This window comes from Gymnoscopelus microlampas, assembly GCF_963454915.1.
Source record: "Gymnoscopelus microlampas genome assembly, chromosome: 9".
Lineage (NCBI taxonomy): Eukaryota > Metazoa > Chordata > Actinopteri > Myctophiformes > Myctophidae > Gymnoscopelus > Gymnoscopelus microlampas.
Genome location: NC_139946.1, coordinates 724,060 through 743,687, shown reverse-complemented (window position 1 = coordinate 743,687; position 19,628 = coordinate 724,060). Strand labels below are relative to the sequence as shown.

At 41.3% G+C, this 19,628-nt stretch overlaps 1 protein-coding gene across 7 annotated transcripts in view; it reads left to right on the top strand.

The window, feature by feature from the left end:
• Positions 1-19,628, top strand: part of szt2 (SZT2 subunit of KICSTOR complex) — a 197,013-nt gene that overhangs the window by 47,807 nt on the left and 129,578 nt on the right. For all 7 annotated transcript variants that reach the window (XM_084065742.1, XM_084065743.1, XM_084065745.1 and 4 more), the window contains exons 23-34: positions 515-612; positions 1,732-1,870; positions 3,372-3,665; positions 5,855-6,065; positions 9,164-9,285; positions 10,517-10,649; positions 10,864-10,992; positions 12,723-12,873; positions 14,100-14,192; positions 15,988-16,060; positions 16,933-17,256; positions 17,991-18,129. In XM_084065742.1, coding sequence (XP_083921868.1) covers positions 515-612; positions 1,732-1,870; positions 3,372-3,665; positions 5,855-6,065; positions 9,164-9,285; positions 10,517-10,649; positions 10,864-10,992; positions 12,723-12,873; positions 14,100-14,192; positions 15,988-16,060; positions 16,933-17,256; positions 17,991-18,129 — 1,906 coding nt within the window. The remainder of the gene's footprint in view (positions 1-514; positions 613-1,731; positions 1,871-3,371; positions 3,666-5,854; positions 6,066-9,163; positions 9,286-10,516; positions 10,650-10,863; positions 10,993-12,722; positions 12,874-14,099; positions 14,193-15,987; positions 16,061-16,932; positions 17,257-17,990; positions 18,130-19,628) is intronic.

Below are 19,628 nucleotides of genomic sequence, written 5' to 3'. Positions count from 1 at the left end.
CATGGACTTCCATTACAGTCCAGTCAATGTAGCATCAGCAAATAAACCCCCATCATAATAGAATCTGAGTGAATACACACACCACACAACACTTTTAAAGGGACTACACCATGAATTTTAACTTTTCCTTCTTTTTTGTGTGTTTTTGGTCTCCCCTACCTCTCTGCTATCCCCAAAAATACCCCAGTTTGAGCACTCAGGCTTTCACAGCATATCCGGGGTTTTATGTAAATTGTTCTCAAAACAGGCCAAACTGATTTGGCCCCGAAAGTGACGCCACTAGCGGTACAATCCCTCCCGTTTTTCAGTTCCAACTTCTTCTTTTTTTTTTTTTACTTTTTCCACTTGAATGAGTATTTCACAGTAGAATGAGTATAGTGTGTGTGTTGTGGTTTCAGAGTAGAATGAGTATAGTGTGTGTGTTGTGGTTTCAGAGTAGAACGAGTATAGTGTGTGTGCTGTGTTGTGGTTTCAGAGTAGAATTAGTATAATGTGTGCTGTGTTGTGGTTTCAGAAGAGGGATTGAAGGCCGCAGACAGACAGGACACAGTCATGTCCTTTCACACCATTGGAAGCAGCAAGGAGGTGACTGGTTCCTCCAGCACCTTACAGGTAATCCTCACAACAACACTCTCTCATAGTACTATGCTACCACCAGTGGTGGAAAGTAACTAAGTACATTTATTCAAGTACTGTACTTAAGTACAAATTTGAGGAATTTTCACTTTACTGGTGTATTTCCATTTTTCTATACTTATACTTCTACTCCACTACATCTCAGAGGCACATATTGTACTTTTACTCCACCATAATTATTTGAAAGCTTCAGTTACTAGTTGCTTTGTAAAACATACATTAGCCACTTCAGCCATGGCTATTTGAAAATAGCAGATCTACAAGCTCACAACGTGTTGTGAGCTTGTAGATCGGCTATTTTCAATGGATTTTTATACATTTGGAAACGTGAAATGGGATATTGTGCATACTGAGTACTTTTACCTTTAGAATTTCAGCATATTTTGATGCCAATACTTTTGTACTTTTACTCAAGTACATTTTTATTCCTACATTGCAGTATTGATACTTTTACTTAAGTACAACATTTGAGTTGTTCCACCACTGGCTACCGGCATAATGAGGAATAATCTACCAAAATATATGAAGGTTCTTGACTCCCTACCCACACAACACAAAATGAACCTACAACAATTCCTGTCCTTAACCGGGAAACCATCTGTGTCATTTTAGATTTGTGGAAAAAGTACTCAAATGTTTTACTTTTTAGTAGGGTAAGTGATTTACTTTTGTTAAAATAAGTGTTAAATAGCTCTATATTCTGATGCATTTTCTGTTTAATAAAGAGCTGGAGAGACATGGAGACTCCTTTTACTGAACAAACACTCTCCAGCTCTTTATTAAACAGAAGATGCATTTTCAGTGCCCTCTCCTGATTGACCACACTCAGCCTTATATACTTCGGCAATAGCTGACGCGTCGCTCTGTGAGCTTGCAGATCGGCTATTTTCACACATGAAAATGTTTTATGCATTTTGAAAACTTGGCATAATGAGTACTTTTACTTTTGGTCCTTTACGTATATTTTGATGCCAATACTTTACACAAGTACATTTTGAATACCAGACTTTTACTTGTAACAGAGCATTTCTTCTATCTTGTAATGATACTTTTTAATTTTATTACTAAGTAAAAAAATGACTGTGTGGGGGGCAGAGTTTCAGTAACACAGAGCTGGTGGATGAAGAAGTTTCACCAGCAGGGGGCAGTGTGTGTGCACCTCAGTGGAGATGTTACATCAAACACATCAACTCCCAGCACGTCTTCATCACCTTCATCCCTGCTACCTTCACAGGTACACCGACACTCACCTTCATCATCTTCCAGTGACAAAGTCATACAATCAGTTTAGTTTAGTCCTTAACCTATTAACACATTGACTGCCTGAGATTAATACATCGTTTTTTTTATCCCATGCCATTGTTTTTTACCTTAAATTGACCATCTTTGTAGAGCCGTGGAAGCTACGATGTAGACACGGAAGTAAACAAAAAGTGTCTGGGGGGTGGGGGAGGGTCTCCTCTATACCTCCTCTTTTTTTACCGTGATCGGCCATTTTGATGCTGTCGCCCGTTGAATAAGGCTTGCTTTCACCAACAAAATAAGAAATCCGAGCTAGATGTGTTCTTCTATAAATCATAACATAGGAGTGGACGGAAGTGATTCTACAAATGCCTTCTAGATCAAACTTTTTCGTGCATGTATTTGGCCGCGGACCCCCATCAGATTTTTTTTTTGCCAGCCAGGGACCCCCAGAAGAGAAGGTTTGTGTTAAAAAAAAATCAAGATTTTTCAAAGTAATGTTCAAAAATTTAAGATGTACAAGATCTGCTATTTATGTTGTTTGTTCGGGCGCTTCTCGCGACACATGAACTGAATATGCACGCACACACACTCACACGCCCTCTATAACTAAAATAAACATTTTAAAACACCTTAAATATTGTATTTATTTTACTCAAGAGGGGCAATGCCCGTTGCAAGTTGATGTGTCCATGTGTGGTCTAGCCCTATGGAATTTATGGACTGCATGTGCAAAAAAAAACATTTAAAATATTTGTTTGATAATCATATTAACCTTAGGAAGTAGGGGTGTGCCAATACACTCATTTCATGATACGATACACGATATTGGGCTCACAATATCGATACGATACCATATATGGCACTTTTTTAGTATGAAAATATATGGGGGGAAAAAAAGCAAATGCAAACAAATACTTATGTTTTTGCATTATTATTACTATTGCAAACAAAAATGTATTGAAAAAAAATGGGGAAAAAGTAAGTATCAAGTTGTTTTTTTATTTTCACATGCATTCCATAAATTCCATAGGGCTGGATTACTCATGGACAAATGACATCATCAACCTGCGACGGGCATTGCCCCTATAGACGGGTTTCCGAACGACGTCATCACAGAGCAGAATGCGCAATCTGCGCATGCCTGGGGGTGGAAGGCGCGTTCGAAAATACAGCCCTGAGCGGCAGTGAGCGCACTGGCCAATACAAACTAATAGGCGAGTGTGCTCCGGTGCGTAATTTCCAAACGCACCCATAGGCTTCCCCCCGCAGCTGCGCGGTCATATTCCTCTCAATGTTTACTAACAGGAAACCTGTCTATAGAGTGAAAATTATATTTATAATAAAATTATAAATATTTTACAAATGTTCGCTTTAAAAAAATATATATATATTCCAAGATTTGCACACATTTTTCCAAAAATCTTAAAATGACACAAATGATGCTTCCCCGGTCTTAATGGCTTCATGTTTTATTATGCTCGTTTTGTCAGACGTTTTAATGCTGACGTCGTCCGAGCCAGAGCACAACGTGAGCACGCAGGAGGACGAGGAGGACACTCTCACCCCGTCCTTCAAGTCCCAGGCCAGCTCTCTGTCGGGCTCCACCAGCGGTCTGGAGCGCTCCGAGTCGGGCCCCAGTCTGAGCGGCAGGCCGTGTAGGAGCTCCAGCAGCGGGCCCCAGGGGGGCCTCCGCTCCCCTGTCCTGTACCCAGGAGGCCCTGAGGGACACACGGACACAGAGCAGGACACAACCCCCGACGCCAAGGATGGAACCCAGAGCTTAGGTACATGCAGTGTTGGAAAGTAACTAAGTACATTTACTTAAGTACAGTTTTGAGGTGTTTGCTCTTTACTTGAGTATTTCCAATTTCCAATACTTTTTTTGAAGTACATTTTGATGCCAATATTTTTGTACTTTTACTCAAGTAAATTTAGAATTCTGGACTTTTACTTGTAACAGAGTATTTCTATGTTGCAGTATTGATACTTTTACTTAAGTAAATAATTTGAGTACTTTTTACACCACTGGGTACATGTAAGGTTCAGGTTAAACCCGTTCTGAGGCCGATTAATAAAATAACATATGTTGCTATATCAGTGGTACTCAAACTTTGTCATGTCAAGGACCCCAACAATGATATGTATTTGGCCGCGGGCCGCCCATCTCAAAACATTTTGTTCCAGGGACCCCCAGAAGCAAAGATTTTAGTTAAAAAATGTTTGCTTGAGGGCACGGTGGCGCAGTCGGTAGCGCTGTCGCCTCACAGCTAGAAGGTCCTGGGTTCAATTCCCGCTGGGGACGCTGTGGGCGCTGGGGGCGTGTCTCCTCCTCCGCGTCATCAGCGCCCATACCCTAGGTGGGGTTGGCGAAAGGGCCCACTCTGTGTGGAGTTTGCATGTTCTCCCCGTGTCTCTCAGGGTAGTTGATACCCTCACAAAAACATGTAGTAATCCTGGTCACTAAACTCCTCCCCCAAGACAGCCGGGGCGCCTGATGGAGGGGAAGGGAACTGGTTGGAATAACGTGTTCCTTCCACGCGCTACTTCCAACCAGGGAAACTCCCTCCTGTCAGGTGACAAGAAGGTCAGTTGGCTCTCATGCATGCATTGAAGGAGGCATGAGCTCGGCCCTGGCCTCCCTAGGCTGGTGAGGGGAGTGTAGTGCCCAGGATCACTTAGAAAATTGGCACCGGGTGAAAAATAAGGGTTACAAAATCGTGGGATAAAAAAGAAAAAAAAATGGAAAAAAAAATGTTTGCTTTAAAAATATATATTCAAAGATTTGCACACCTTTTCAGGATTTTTCAAAAATAGCAGATCTACAAGCTAATCTGAGTTCCCAGAAGTTTTCGCCAGCTCTCGCATACAAACGGGAGTGCTTCTGGGCCAGAGCCCTGGTATTTGTGGGCGGGATGTAACTTACGCTCAGAATCTGAGCGGACACGCCTCTTACCGGTCTGAGAGCTGTGCAACTCGTCTAAACAGTCCGACGAGAGGCAAACAGCAGTACACAGCAATGGCGGCCGCAATTTCTCAAGGGGAAATTGCTTCCCGTCGCTCCTATTTACATGCAACACCCACTGCATGTGGATCCCGCCCCCTTTTCTTCATTGGCTGTTGATTTGAATCACAACGCAGTGGCCGCGCCCCTGCTGTTAAAGCTCCGACGCAATGCCTCCCAGACTAGGCACGAAGTGACGCGCTATGAGCTTGTATATCTGACACAGATGCTTTCCCGGTTTTAATGGGTTACAGAAGAATTCTGCTCATTTTCAGCATTATAAACTATGTCATTATTATGAACCCCAATGTGACTTGTTAGCTTGTTGATCTGCTATTTTCAAATATCTAATGTATATGGTTAAAGTGGTTCAACTGATTTTGATGCTATATTTACTCATTTTGCTGGGGACCGTGTGTGTGTGTGTGTGTGTGTGTGTGTGTGTGTGTGTGTGTGTGTGTGGCAGTGGTGTGAAGTAACTAAGTGCATTTACTCAAGTACTGTACTTAAGCACAATTTTGAGGTATTTTTACTTTACTGGTGTATTTCAAAATTTCAATACGTTTACTTCTACTCCACTGCATCTCAGAGGCAAATATTGTACTTTTACTCCACTGCAATTATTGGAAAACTTTAGTTACTCGTTACTTTGCAGATATAAAATATTATATTATAAAACAGTAATTAGCACTATTTTATACATAGGCTATTTGAAAATAGCAGATCTACAAGCTCACAACGTGTCACATCGCGACACGTTGTGAGCTTGTAGATCTGCTATTTTCAAACATTTTAGTACTTTTACTTTTGGTACTAATCAAAGTATATTTTGATGCCACTACTTGTGTGCTTTTACTCGAGAAACATTTTGAACACAGGCCTTTTACTTGTAACAGAGTATTTTTATATTGTGGTATTGCTACTTTCACTTAAGTGAAATATCTGAGTGCTTCTTCCACCACTGGTGTGTAGGTGTGGGAGAGAAGGAGGGGGTCCAGTTCTCGGAGCCTCCTCCCAGGAGAGATGCCAGCGCGCCGTTGAGCAGACAGGGGTCCCAGCAGAGCGGCAGCGACGTGCCCCAACCTCGCTGTCCCGTCTACGTCTACAACTGTTCCCTGGAGCACCTGAAAGAGCAGCTCATCCACCCACACTCCAACCGACAACCCCGAGACATCTTCTTCAGGTACGCACAGGGGCGTGTCACGATTAGGACATTTTGCTTGACTTGGCAATTAGCAATTTAATTGCGTTTTCTGTCGTTGAACATTGTCAGAAAAGGCTACAATTTTCAATGTAGGCATTTAGCAGACACTCAGACATTCTTAACCCACCCAAGGCCGGGAACGCATCTGTGTGTCATTTTTAGATGTCTTTGGCTATTCAAAAATAGTGCCGCGCTATGAGCGCGACACTTGTAGATCTGCTATTTTTGAAAAATCTTGAAAATATGTGCAAATCTTTTTGTAACTCAAATCTTTGCTTCTGGGGGGTCCCTTGAACAAAATATTTTGAGATGGGGGGGGTCCGTGGCCAAATACATATCATTTTGAGTTTGAGAACCACTGATGTAGAAACATACGTTTTTTTTTTTTTCTTTTTTTTTTTACAGGATTAGATTAGATTAGATAGACTAGGATTCAAAAGACATTTGTAGAATCCCCAAAAGAAAAGATTTGAGTTAAAATGTTTGCTTTAAAAAAATATATAAATTCAAAGATTTGCACACATTTTCACGATTTTTCAAAAATAGCAGATCTACAAGCACATAGCGGGGCACTCAATCTGCTATTTTGGAATAGCCCAAAGATATCAAAAAAATTACACGGATGCGTCCCCGGTCTTAAAGGGTTCAGAGCGATTTACAGTAAGCAAGCTAAACACGAGGTAATACATCAAATGCATAGAGACAGTAATCTTGCATCATAGGTAAACCAATAACCTAAACATTATAATATCATTATCAATAAATACTATGTACATTGAAACTATATAAATATATAGGATATAGGATGCCAGTTCAACAAATTAACCTAGAATTTGTCTAAATAACGTGCTATCTAAATTACATTTTAACCTTTGCATAAAGGCCAGACCGCACAAATGCAACTAGTCAGGGACCCCGCATCAGAAAATATGTTGTGCCAGGGATCTCCATATAACATTTTGAGTTGGCAAAATGTATCATTTTACCCGCCTTGGGGAATTATTTCAAGTTTCAATTTCAAGTTATTGTGGGATCGCTAAGACGATCACACTAATGTTATCTTCACTACTTATTATTGTTTTTATTCTGTCCTTTTTTGACCCCTAACTGGTCCTTCATACTTTTAGCTAGAAACTGCGTTCCAACTCTACTGTTGGCCTACTTGTGGGCTACCTTTTGAATTTTTTTAAATAATTAGTACTTAACGTTTAATTGCTTAAAAATCACATTACGGTAATTTGAATTGGGCAATGCCATTTAGCTACAGTGGAGCCTAGCAACTACTTATTATATCTAATAAGCAGTTGTTGTTGGATCTAATAGCAACCCTAACCCGAACCCTGGAAACAACATTTTAGACCATAGCAACCACCCATTATACCCTAGCAACTGCCTATTAGACCCTAGCAACCACCATTTTAACCTAGCAACCACCTGTTTTACCCTAGAAACCACACATTAAACCATATAAACGGCATATTAGACCTTAGCAACCACTTATTAGATCCTAGCAACTGCCGATTAGACCCTAGCAACCACTGTTTTACACTAGCACACACCTATTAGAACCTAGCAACCACCTATTGTACCCTAGACACCAAAAATCACACCCTGTGTGAAGGAAGCGGTGCCTTTGGGGCGGGGCTTAACTCGTTTCAGTTCGTCCCTATTGGTGGTCTGAGTCCACTTACCAAATTTGTACTTGGTAGCATGCTGCAAACTGGAATGATGGCTGTTTAAAGCCCAGCCAATGGGCAGACAGAGGGGGCGGGGCTTAAATAATTACAGTTCGTCCCTATTGGTGGTTTTAGTCCATGTACAAAATTTGTACTCCGTAGCATGCTGCAAACTTGAGTTATGGCTGTTTAAAGGCCAGCCAATGGGAAGACAGAGGTGGTCTAAGTCCACATACCAAATGTGGACTTGGTGACATGCTGCAAACTGGAGTTATAGCTGTTTAAAATCCCGTTCTCATCCCGTGCTCATACGGGCGGACGGACATAACATACGCTGGGGGTCCCTGGACCCCTCTTTGATAACTTCATGAATTCATGCTCGTCCCTATTGGTGGTCTAAGTCCACATACCAATTTGGACTTGGTGGCATGCTGCAAACTGGAGTTATAGCTGTTTAAAATCCCGTGCTCATCCCGTGCTCATACGGGCGCTGGGGGTCCCTGGACCCCTCTTTGATAACTTGAGCAATTCATGCTTGTCCCTATTGGTGGTTTAAGTCCACATACCAAATTTGGACTTGGTGGCATGCTGCAAACTGGAGTTATAGCTGTTTAAAATCCCGTGCTCATCCCGTGCTCATACGGGCGGACGGACATAACATACCAGGGTCCCCAAAAAAAAAAAAAAATCCAGTACTGGAAAAGGTTTGAAATTGATCAAACATCATCAAAGGTCCTGGAATTTATCAAGGGTCCTGGAAAAATATTTGGCTATGCATTGTTTTTGGCTATTGATTTTGTTAAAACAAAACATTTTCATAAACATGAATAATATTACACGAAATATGTAACATAAGTAGTTTTTCGCCGAACGGGCTGTGTGACGGCAGCCTAATGTATGTCTCAAACTTTATTTTTGCTACACTGCCTATCTTTGGGCATTCTACATAGGAGTAAGAGACACATTATTGCGCCGAATGATTGTTATATAGGCCTGGAAATTGGGCTAAATATTCTGGAAAAGTTTTGGAAAAGTTTTGGAAATTCATTGCTAAAAATGTGTGGGGACCCTGACATACGCTGGGGGTCCCTGGACCCCTCTTTGATAAGAAGTGGCACGTGTGGCCAATGAGAGGAGAGATGGCATAGGCAATCTCTAAGTCCGTGTGTGTGTGTGTGTGTGTGTGTGTGTGTGTGTGTGTGTGTGTGTGTGTGTGCGTGTGTTTGTATGTGTTGCTTCTTTGCCGTGCTCATCCCAGGCTCAAACAAACGGACGGACACGCAGACAGAGTCAAACGTAGAGCGGTTGGCACCGCTAAAAAATAGCCGATGAGCTTGTAGTCCTCACAAGTGTAGTAATGTACGTGTGTGTGTGTGTGTGTGTGTGTGTGTGTGTGTACAGGTCGTTGTCCCAGGATCGCAGTAGCAGCGCTCCATGGACAGAGCTTCTGACCCACAAGCACAAGGAGATGGCAAACTACTGCAGTCTGCTGCAAGAACACTACCACCAGAGCTATGTGAAAGGTAACATTATTACCCTAAGCACTACTGCAAGAACACTACCACCAGAGCTATGTGAAAGGTAACATTATTACCCTAAACACTGCTGCAAGAACACTACCACCAGGAGCTATGTGAAAGGTAACATTATTACCCTAAACACGACTGCAAGAACACTACCACCAGAGCTATGTGAAAGGTAACATTATTACCCTAAACACTACTGCAAAAACACTGCACGAGGACATGAAGTTAGGCTAAATGCGTCAACTATAAATAGCTAATGTCAACAATACCAAAAGTTCATAAGCACAGAAATACATATTTTAAAAACGGCATACATAAAGCAGAAGACCAAACGACATTTGGGAATAGACTGCTTAAAGGGCCAAGTACGTACAGGGCCAGAGACAAACGGCACAATTTAAATAAATAGGAGGACAATTAATAGAGAACCCCTGAGGGGAGAAAACAGATTGGAGTGCACAAAGGCGGTAGATATTGGACATAATGTGTATTACTTTGTGAAACATGCCAGTGTTTTTAATAATGCTTCTTTGTCAGCTTTTTGGAGGTGTAGAGCCAGACCCTATATAGCATTTCTAGATTGTAGAATAGTTGTCTGGCTACGCAAGACTATGTTAAAGGTAACATTATTGCCCTAAATAAAACTACTGCAATTACACTACCTCCAGAGCTATGTGAAAGGTGACTAGCAGGGGCGTCATTTTTTAACCTCAAATGCCGTTACAGGCATGCAAACGTGTTGCTTTTCGGCGTAAATCGGCATTTTGAATCCAAAATAGGTGTGTGTGAATCTTACAGATCCGAGGAGAAAATGTTTTAGGGGGATTGTGTCGATTGTAAAGGCTGCACTGGTCGATCGCGTGCAATTCACAAGAACAAGAAGGATTTTAATGAACTTAAAACCAAAACCTGCGTTGATTAATCATAATACATGATACTGATCAGCGTGAGTGTTATTTTGAAAGCCTGCTACAGGAAGTCTGAAAGTCTGCCGTGACGCAGTTGGGGGAGATGTTTGAATGACAAATGAATGGATAATATGTTTGTGACTCGCTCAGCTTCAGTTTTTAACAATTAAATGTTCAGGTCGGGATACTGATTTAATCCAATCAGGCGATAACTCATACAGGATAAACTAGTGAAATTTGAAGTAAAATGTTGCTGATTAATGATCTTTGGTCTTTTTGTAGGTGTATAAATAAATATGATATATTTTATGCATGTGTAGGTGTGTACAGGAGTCTGCAGCAGTCATACAGCATAGCGTCCCAGGACGTGCTGACAGCCATGGATTACTGTGAGGAGTCTCTACAGGAGATAGACATCACCTCCTTCCTGCAGACCCTCTGTGGTCACATCAGGTACTAAAGTGTTAATTTTGACAGCACATTTTGCTATAAATGTGCTGTCTATAAATGTGCTGTCTAATAATATCATTATTTTGGGGGTCGCGGCCTGAAAAGGTTGAAAACCCCTGTCTTAGAGAGCCTATATGGGGTACGTGTCTGGACCGCTAGGCCAGGGGGCGCCCCCACCAGATTTGTTAACATTTCCTTTTTTGGTCATTCTTCTCAGGGTCTTCCAGGAGCGCAGTGAGAGCGTAGCGGTTCAGAAGTCCGTGAAGACCCCTCCTACGTTCCTCATCGGAGAAGAAACAGAAGACGAGTGGCGTGCAAAGAGGCCTGCTGTGACCTCATCACCCAGGTGCGTTTAACGATTCCGGTTCCTTAACGATTCCCTCTGAACAGTCTGATTCCTCGACGATTCTCTTTAATTCTCTATATAAAAAATGTACTCTACAGCTCTCTGTTTGTAAGGAAGGATTCACAACGTGTCGTTGTGAGCTTATCTGCTATTTTTGATTTTATATTTTTCAAGTATAAAATCATTTTGTAATAATAATAATCTAAATCTACAAAGTTACTTGTAACTAAAGTTTTCAAACAATTGTAGTGGAGTAAAAAAAGGTGCAACATTTGTCTCTGATATGTAGTGGAGTAGAAGTACAGGTATACAGTATTGAAAATGGGCACACATGTACAATTAAGTACAATACTTAAGTAAATGAACATAGTTCCTTTGGGCCACCAGTTGCCACTGTGCCAAAGTGCATTTGCTTGAGTACTGTACTTAAAGCTGCACTGTAACTTTCCTCTTCTACCCCGGATTTGAACCCGGTTTCCTGTTGTTCTGATATTTTTACCAATGAGCTAATAGAGCCTGCCTGCTTGCTCAGGGGACGAATTGAATCTTGACCATCAGGTCAACATGTGTGTGTCAGATCCTGGATCTAGGTGAGACAAGACCTTTAACACAATCTAAATGTCTCAATAGAAGCGCAGGGAGACAAAATACAATCAACCCAACTATATGAGTTATGCAAGGGATAATTGACGGCTCGCCGGTCGTTGTTGAGAAATAACTCCCGACAGGATGATTAACTCATTCACTGCCACAATAAATAAATAAATCATATACTGCCAGCGATTTTTCATTTTTCTTACCTTTTCAAGTAGTCACAGACTATTTATCTCCAGTATGATCAATCCCCTGATGGTTGCTAATCACGGTTTCGTTGCTTCCGCAACGAAAAAAAAAGTTTCGAGTTGCGTTTTTTGGGGCTTTTTTCTAAAGTGTAGCTGATTTTTTTTCACGATCACGGAAGTGCCACAGATGACCCAACTACTCTGACAATTTCTGAAAATGTACTCGAGCATATCGTCTCTGTCGGGTCATATGTCTAAAACTGTTACTTTTCAGGATTCAAATTCAAAAATAGCATAAGTAGCAGATCTACAAGCTCTACAAGCTTCGTGCCACATTTTCGAGTTTGTGGATCTGCTGCTTTTGATGCTTTTGTGTGACGCTGTAGTATGATCAAGTAGGCCGTTAATTAAAAAGAAAAAAAAAGCTAGAAAATGTGCTCCTCGGAGCACAAGTCTCCGCCAGCAGACCCGTGCTATTTTAACCAAAGGAAATCACTTACCCTATCTTTAACCATAGTTTTCTAGAAATGTTCTGATGCTTAGATTAGAACATCTAAGGATTAGAACATGTTAGCACATGTTAGCTTGGCTAACATGTTATATGTTTTGAAGTGACATCAGTGCCATCAGCCAAGCTAACATTGGACATGTTAGCTTGGCTGATGGCACTGATGTCACTTCAAAACATATAAATAATGTTTTGAAGTGACACACCTATTTATAGGTCTCTATTTCGTCATGCGTCTCGCTAGCTAATCAAAGCACACCCTTTCAACATATTGTCACGTGTCACGTGAAGCTTGACCAATGTTAGCTTGGTGGACACACGGAAGGACGAGAACGAAAACATAGTCTCTTGGCGGAGACAATGACATAAGAGGTTTCTGCCCGACAGCAACGATATACTTTGTCCACCACCGGTTCTTATGTGTGTTTATGTGGTTCTAGTGTGGACATGGATACTCAGGCCAGTGTCTCTGCATCATCTCCACCCATGCTGGACGAGCCCAAGATGACCAAGGGCTCTGACTTCCCTCTGTCTCTCCTACAGACACAGCACAAGTGTGAAGTGTGTCCACACCTGCACAAGATCATCCAGGTACAGCTGGAAAGTCAGCACTAATTACTACATTGGAATGCAGGCTAAAGGAGGAGTTCACCCAAAAAATAACTTATTTTCTATCAATTACATACCCCATGAAGCCTTGATTTCATGGATTTATTTTTGTTTTTGTGGCATTCCTAAGAAAATCATTTGATGACCGTGTGTATTTCCGGTAGGAGACACAAATAATCTACGTTGTGTCTCCTACCGGATACATTAGCAAATTATCAAATTATTAGCTTAGGAATGCCACAAAAACAAAAAATAATCCATGAATTCAAGGTTTCATAGGGTGTGCAATTGATAGAATTTTTTTTTTTTTTTACCGCCCGACGGTGACAATATAATAATATATATATAATCGTGCTCATTCCACAATTGCACGATCCTTACAAATCATACCACGTTGTACAGGTGACTAATCATTGATAGCAACAATATCTATAATACAATTTGAATCTGCGCCAGAACGGTTGTCAGTATGTCGGTTGTCAGTATGTACGTTGCATCATTCCTGTCCCCGTGTGTGTAAGTTCCACTCTTTATATGGTTATGGCTGAGTCGTGTGACATGAGCGTGACGTCAGAGGTCCGTGCTCACAGGTCTGCCATGCCAGGTGTGAGTAATCACAAAGTGGGTTTTGGTCATTGCAGAGGTCATGCACGTCACCTGTTTGTCAAGTGGGTATTTTCATAGCCTGGCGTGGATTTAGGGGAGCACAAAACTCTCTCTCACACTGTGAGGTGCCGGTAATGTGGCACTGCCAAGTGGACGCCGCGTCACGCTAGACGTTCGGGCCGCGTAGCGGAAATCTGGGAACCCATAGCAAAAAAAAAGGAAAAAAACAGCGCCTAATGCTGTTTAAATTTTTAATGTTATGTTATGTTATGTTATGTTATGTTATGTTATGTTATGTTATTATTGCATTATAATAATTCCAAAATAATCTAACAAAAGTTATATTAAAAGTAACATTTCTGGGGGTTCACACAGAATTGTAGGATTGAATCCTAGGATCTTATGGTAAAGACATTGTCCAAAATGTGCAAAAGCAGAGGCATAACACATCCTGTATTTCTATTCTTTATATCTTCTTTATGAAAATAAGCTGAAGGCACACATCAGAAATAATAGTCCCATGTCTAGTTCAGTTGTCTACTTAGCTGTACTTGGGTAAGTAACTATGACAATGACTGTTGTCTTAATTGTGTGTTTAACAGGACAAATTCATGCAGATTGGAGCTCAGTATTTCAAAACGGTGCCATCCAATCCACATTACTTCTTCTACTGTCCGCCATCATCAAAGAAAGAGGTGATGGTTTTCCCCCTTCTTTTTCTTACTACCGACCCCAGTGGCGCGTGTGTGTGTGTGTGTGTGTGTGTGTGTGTGTGTGTTGGGGGTGGTTGTGGAACACCCTCAAGGACCCCTGGGGTTCCCCGAACCCCACATTGAGAGGCAGTGTCCTCGGTCAGTGGTTCTTGAGGGTGTTCCAAATTAACCCTTATGCTGTGTTCACACTGTCAGATACAAAGCTACTCGGGCTACCTATCATTTTCAATGGAAGCCAGCGACATGAAGATACAAAGCAAACACCGGTCGTTTGTAGCTGCTACAAAATCTACAAATCTACGATTCAAGTCAACTTCAACTGCTGCGTCAAAGTTACAAAACCATTTTTTTTTAAAAACCAGTTGATTCAGACAATATAGAACATCATCAAACTCAGTACTGTTTTTTTGTTTTGTTTTTATATAAAAAAATTAACTTCCTGTTGATTTTGCTATTTTTATTAGGAAGAAAACCCGGATCTGGATCTTCAAATAGTAAAAACAACAGGAAGTTAACATTTTTATAAAAAAAAAAACAGTACTGGGTTTGGTGATGTTCTTTATTGTCTTAATCAACTTTGTTTGCGTTTGTTTATGTGCTAAAAGAGTGACTTTGAGAGCTGTTTCAGCGTACACCGTAAGTCAATGAGGAGCATACAGTATTTTGAATGATCAATTTCTAATCAATGGAGCAATTATTTTTGATTTCTTGTCCACCTTTTGGAGTTACATCATGGCAAGGTAACTACACAACCCAAACCTCTACGAAAGTGGTCTCTCCCTTTAAAATGGGGGGGCAACTAATTATGGCTGTGTTCTTTTTAACCCCAGGCTTTATTTTCCTTCATATTGTTCTTGCTTGTCGGATGTTGTGTCTCTTTGTAGCTTTGCATCTTTTGTAACTGTATACAGCATGCTGAATGCAGCAATACAGGTCTGTAACTCTGAGGGCGTTGGTTCCATTTGTACGCTCTCTGAGTTACGGGGGTCTTCGAAATGAAAAGGTTAAAGGCAGTGTCCTAGACATGGTGGGGGTCCTTGAAATGCGGTGGGGGTCCGCAGCAAAAGTAGTTAACGTAGCATCACAATCATTTTAAACTACCATTGTGAAGCAGAATTCACCAAGCGTTGGATTGTTCACCCACTAATAGGGAACGTGAGCTGGGATTAGACCGTCGTGAGACAGGTTAGTTTTACCCTACTGATGATGTGTTGTTGCAATAGTAATCCCGCTCAGTACGAGAGGAACCGCAGGTTCAGACATTTGTACCTTCCACTTATACTTTGGCTATTCAAAAATAGCAGATCTACAATCTCAAAGCCAGTGACGTAGCGCAAAATCGCGGGGGCCCCCCGCGGGAGGTTCACGTACATGCACACGCGCGCACAACCCGTGCACCCGTGCGCACGCCTGATTTTACCATCTCTATTTGACCAATATAAATCTATTTATTTCCGGTTTTATGGTCGCTCGCGGGTGTCCGCCACGGGGGGGGCCCCCGCGTTGCGTCGCTTGCTACCCCTCCGCTACGCCACTGCTCAAAGCGTGTCACTTTGTGCCGCACTTTGAGCTTGTGCATCTGCTTTTTTTTTTACATTTTCCTTTTTTAAAAACAAATCTTCTCTTCTGGTGGTCCCTGGCACAACACATTTTCAGATGGGGGTCCACGGCCAAACTACATATCAATTTAGGGGTCCTTTGTACATAAAAGTTTGGAAACTAACTAACCCCCCTAACCCTAACCAACCCTAACCCTAACGTTGTATTGTTTCTACAGGAGGACTCTGACGGGGAGGACTGGAGACCCACTGATGAAGTGGTGTCAGAGGCTGAACCAGCTACTGAAGATGGTGACACTTCTACACTATTCATATGATTTAGCTGTTTATTTTGAATATCATTTCGTTGATTAGCATGGGATACAATGGAAGTGAAAGGGAATGGCTGAAAACATTTTCTTATTTAATTCAGACTTTTGAAAGGTTTCGTTATTAACACATTGAGTGCCATAAACGGTCCGGACCGTTTTTGGCCCATTTTTTTAAAATATATTTTTTTGGGATCATCCAAGGAGTCTCTAAGAAGGAGAGGCCGGATGTGGATCCATGTCAAAAATGCTTCCGGTCGGCCGCTCCAATGTTAACTCCTTGACTAAAAGCTTAATATCTCGATTTCTTTTTAACGTGGTGGAAGTGAGCTGTTTTCAATCGGCGATCACTCTGCAATGGAGGATCGCGTTAGAAATATTATTGTTCCAGGCGTTAGTCGGGACCCTCCGCCGTCTCGCAAGCACGCTTTGTTTACATGCACTTCCGCGTCGGGGCTTCTACAACACGAAACATATCAACATAAGTGGATGGAAGATATGCTGGTACTGAACGTACGTAGATTTTTTGGCTATTCAAAAATAGCAGATATACAAGTTCATAGCGCGGCACCGAGTGCCGCACTACGAGCTTGTAGATCTGCAATTTTTTTGAAAATGTTTGCAAATCTTTGAATATATATATATTTTTAAAGCGAACATTTTTAACTCAACTCTTTGCTGCTTTTTGAATAGCTAAAGAAATCTAAAATGACACAGTTGCATTCCCGGTCTTTATGGGTTAAATCGTTGACAACAAGACATGTGCGCGCGTGCATACGTACATAAGTCTCAAAGAAAGACAACCAAAACAAAAAACTGCTGTATAGGCTGGCTGTGACATCTCCTCCTCCACAGAAAACGCATACGGCTGCAGCATTGTGACGGAGAGCGACACGGACCTGGAGGTGGAGTACCAGGACCCCACCGTCTCGAGGAGCCAGGGCCAGGAGGGGGAGGAGGAGGAGGAGGAGGAGGGGGAGATGGGCAAGGAGGAGTCTGGGTCTGACTCCAACACGGTGAACCATGATGAGGACTCCTTCAGCATCCTGGAGGGAGACAGCCTGCTGGACACGGACACTCACACGGAGATGCCTCCGCTGTTCCTGCACCTCACCTGCTCTGTCAACATGAAGAGCTGCCATGGATCCATGCCTGTACACACCCTGCCTACATGTCTGGGTGAGCACGCACGCACGCACGCACTTTGCATTACTATACTTGTGAGGACATACACATACACACAAGTTTGTAGATCAGATATAACTTTAACTTTTTATTTCTTACTGTAGGATTAATGAAGGAATTAGTCTTGCCACCAAAGTTTAAGTGAAAGAACAGTGTTTCAGATCGGATCGATTGATACAGAGTGAGTAGGGCTCTGGCTGCCTATCATAATGCATGCCTGCGCTCTGCGCCTGCCACCGCCTGACACTTGCTTTTCGCCCTGAAGCGTTTCATATAGATATAATGAAATCATAATTGATACACCAAATGAACATAGACACTTCACAGATTATAGAGAACTTTGAATTATAACAATCGCTTGAGAATTGGCCGAGTATGGCTTAGTTAAACTGCCGGTGTCCTACAATCAAACTTTTGTTTGCACTTAAGACGTGATCCTGAGGACGTCTTAGCACTAAGCACTGAGTCTTGGTAAGTCACGGTACAAAATACCAGATACCACATACCGCCCTAAATTAACATATACACACTCCCACGGGCGCTAAATATGCTGTCTAGTCTTAAGTCATAAGTCTCTTCGTTCTGCACGGCTTGTAAAATAGCGATTGCACATACGATGGTGGCGTTATGACTTCATTACCGTCTAAGACCTGGAAATATAAGACTCGCAAAATAGGCCCCTCTGTTTCATTAAACATTGTCTTGTGTTTAATGGCTTTTCCTTGCAGGGGAAGTGATATTGTGTCTGGAGAACGCAGACAGTCTGCAGTCAGTGGATCTGAACGAGCTGACTGTCACATTAGACATCTTTGTCCTGACATTACCTCTGGAGATAGAGGTCATGGCCTCTGATTTCCACCACAACAGGTGAGTGAAAGACATGCACTATTGACATCCGTCTGACAGTCACTCTACACCAGTTGTATTAAACACTAGGGCGGTCACCATCATGACATTGTACTTGAGAATTAATTGACACACAAATAATTGTGAATAAGGATTAATTGTTGTTTTAGCATTGGGCATTGGAACATATAAATATAAAAATACATTTCTTTTTGGCTTTTAGGCTTTGTAAACTGAAATTTCGTAGGGCTGATACGACAAATAACTTCAATATGCAAATATATTACTGACATATTTAATCACTTTTTACATTAGAAATGTTTTAAACAAAATTGAAACTAGCATTTTAAGCTTGTAGGTCAGCTATTTCAGCTACCAAAAAATAAACAATTGACACATTTGAAAATGTACAGTATGTGTATTTTTCAACATGGAAATTATTGTAAAAATAATTGTGATTGTAACGATTTATCGTAAATCGATTTAAATTGATTCAAACAGGTGACGATTTAAATGGATTTAATACAAAATGAATTGCGATGTGAAAAATAGCCAGAAGAAACATTTGGACGGGTGGAAAACTTTAGTTAAACTTGCAGAGTGACGCATTACTTTACCTGGTTTACATCTTCTGATAGTTGTATTTGAATGTTGACATGAAATAATAATTCCGTTAAGTGTTTCATTAGCGCGAGCGTGAAAAAAACAAAATACAGCGTGTAGTGATGCAGCTGGTAAACACCGACACGTTGAAAAGCTAGGATCATAATACCAAGGATTCCACTATGCGACCTGGAAGTAGCACGAACGTACGCCATTATGTTCAATATAAAGATACCAAGAATTCGTCAGTGATGTCACTGACATGTGCAAAAGAAGATACAGGATCTTTGTAAGAGAATTTGTTACTGTATTGAAATTGTATTGAAACAGAAAAAACAGTATTGTAAAAAATTAAATAAAAGAGAAGAAAATACTGGAATACTGGAGAAATTTACATTTACATTTGTCTGGAAAATAATTTTAGTTAAAAAAATTGTGAGAAATCGTATCACGAACCTCAAATCGTGCTTTGTATCGTGAGTTGAGTGAATCGTTACAGGTACTATCTACTATGCATCCAAATCATCCTCAGAAAGCCATCGCTTTTTACCGTGTTTTGACGATCTTTGGATAGCTGCTGAAGCCACAACGTGCACCAGGATGTAAACAAAGTGTCTGGGGTATGGGGGAGGGTCCCGTCTATCCACTGGAACATTGTTTTTACTGTGATCGGCCATTTTAGAGCGATCACCCGTTGAAAATGGTTGGCTTTCACCAACAAAACATTTTTTGGGATGACGTCCCAAAAACATCTGTTGATTCCTTCTAGCACAGTCGAGGGATCATTCCTAAGTTGCGTTATTTTAATTTAAATTTTAGTTAAAAAAAAAATATATATATATAGGAAAAGACGTAGATCTACGTTAATGGCACTCGACGGTTGTATTTCAAACGTCGTAGATCTACGTCTTAGATCG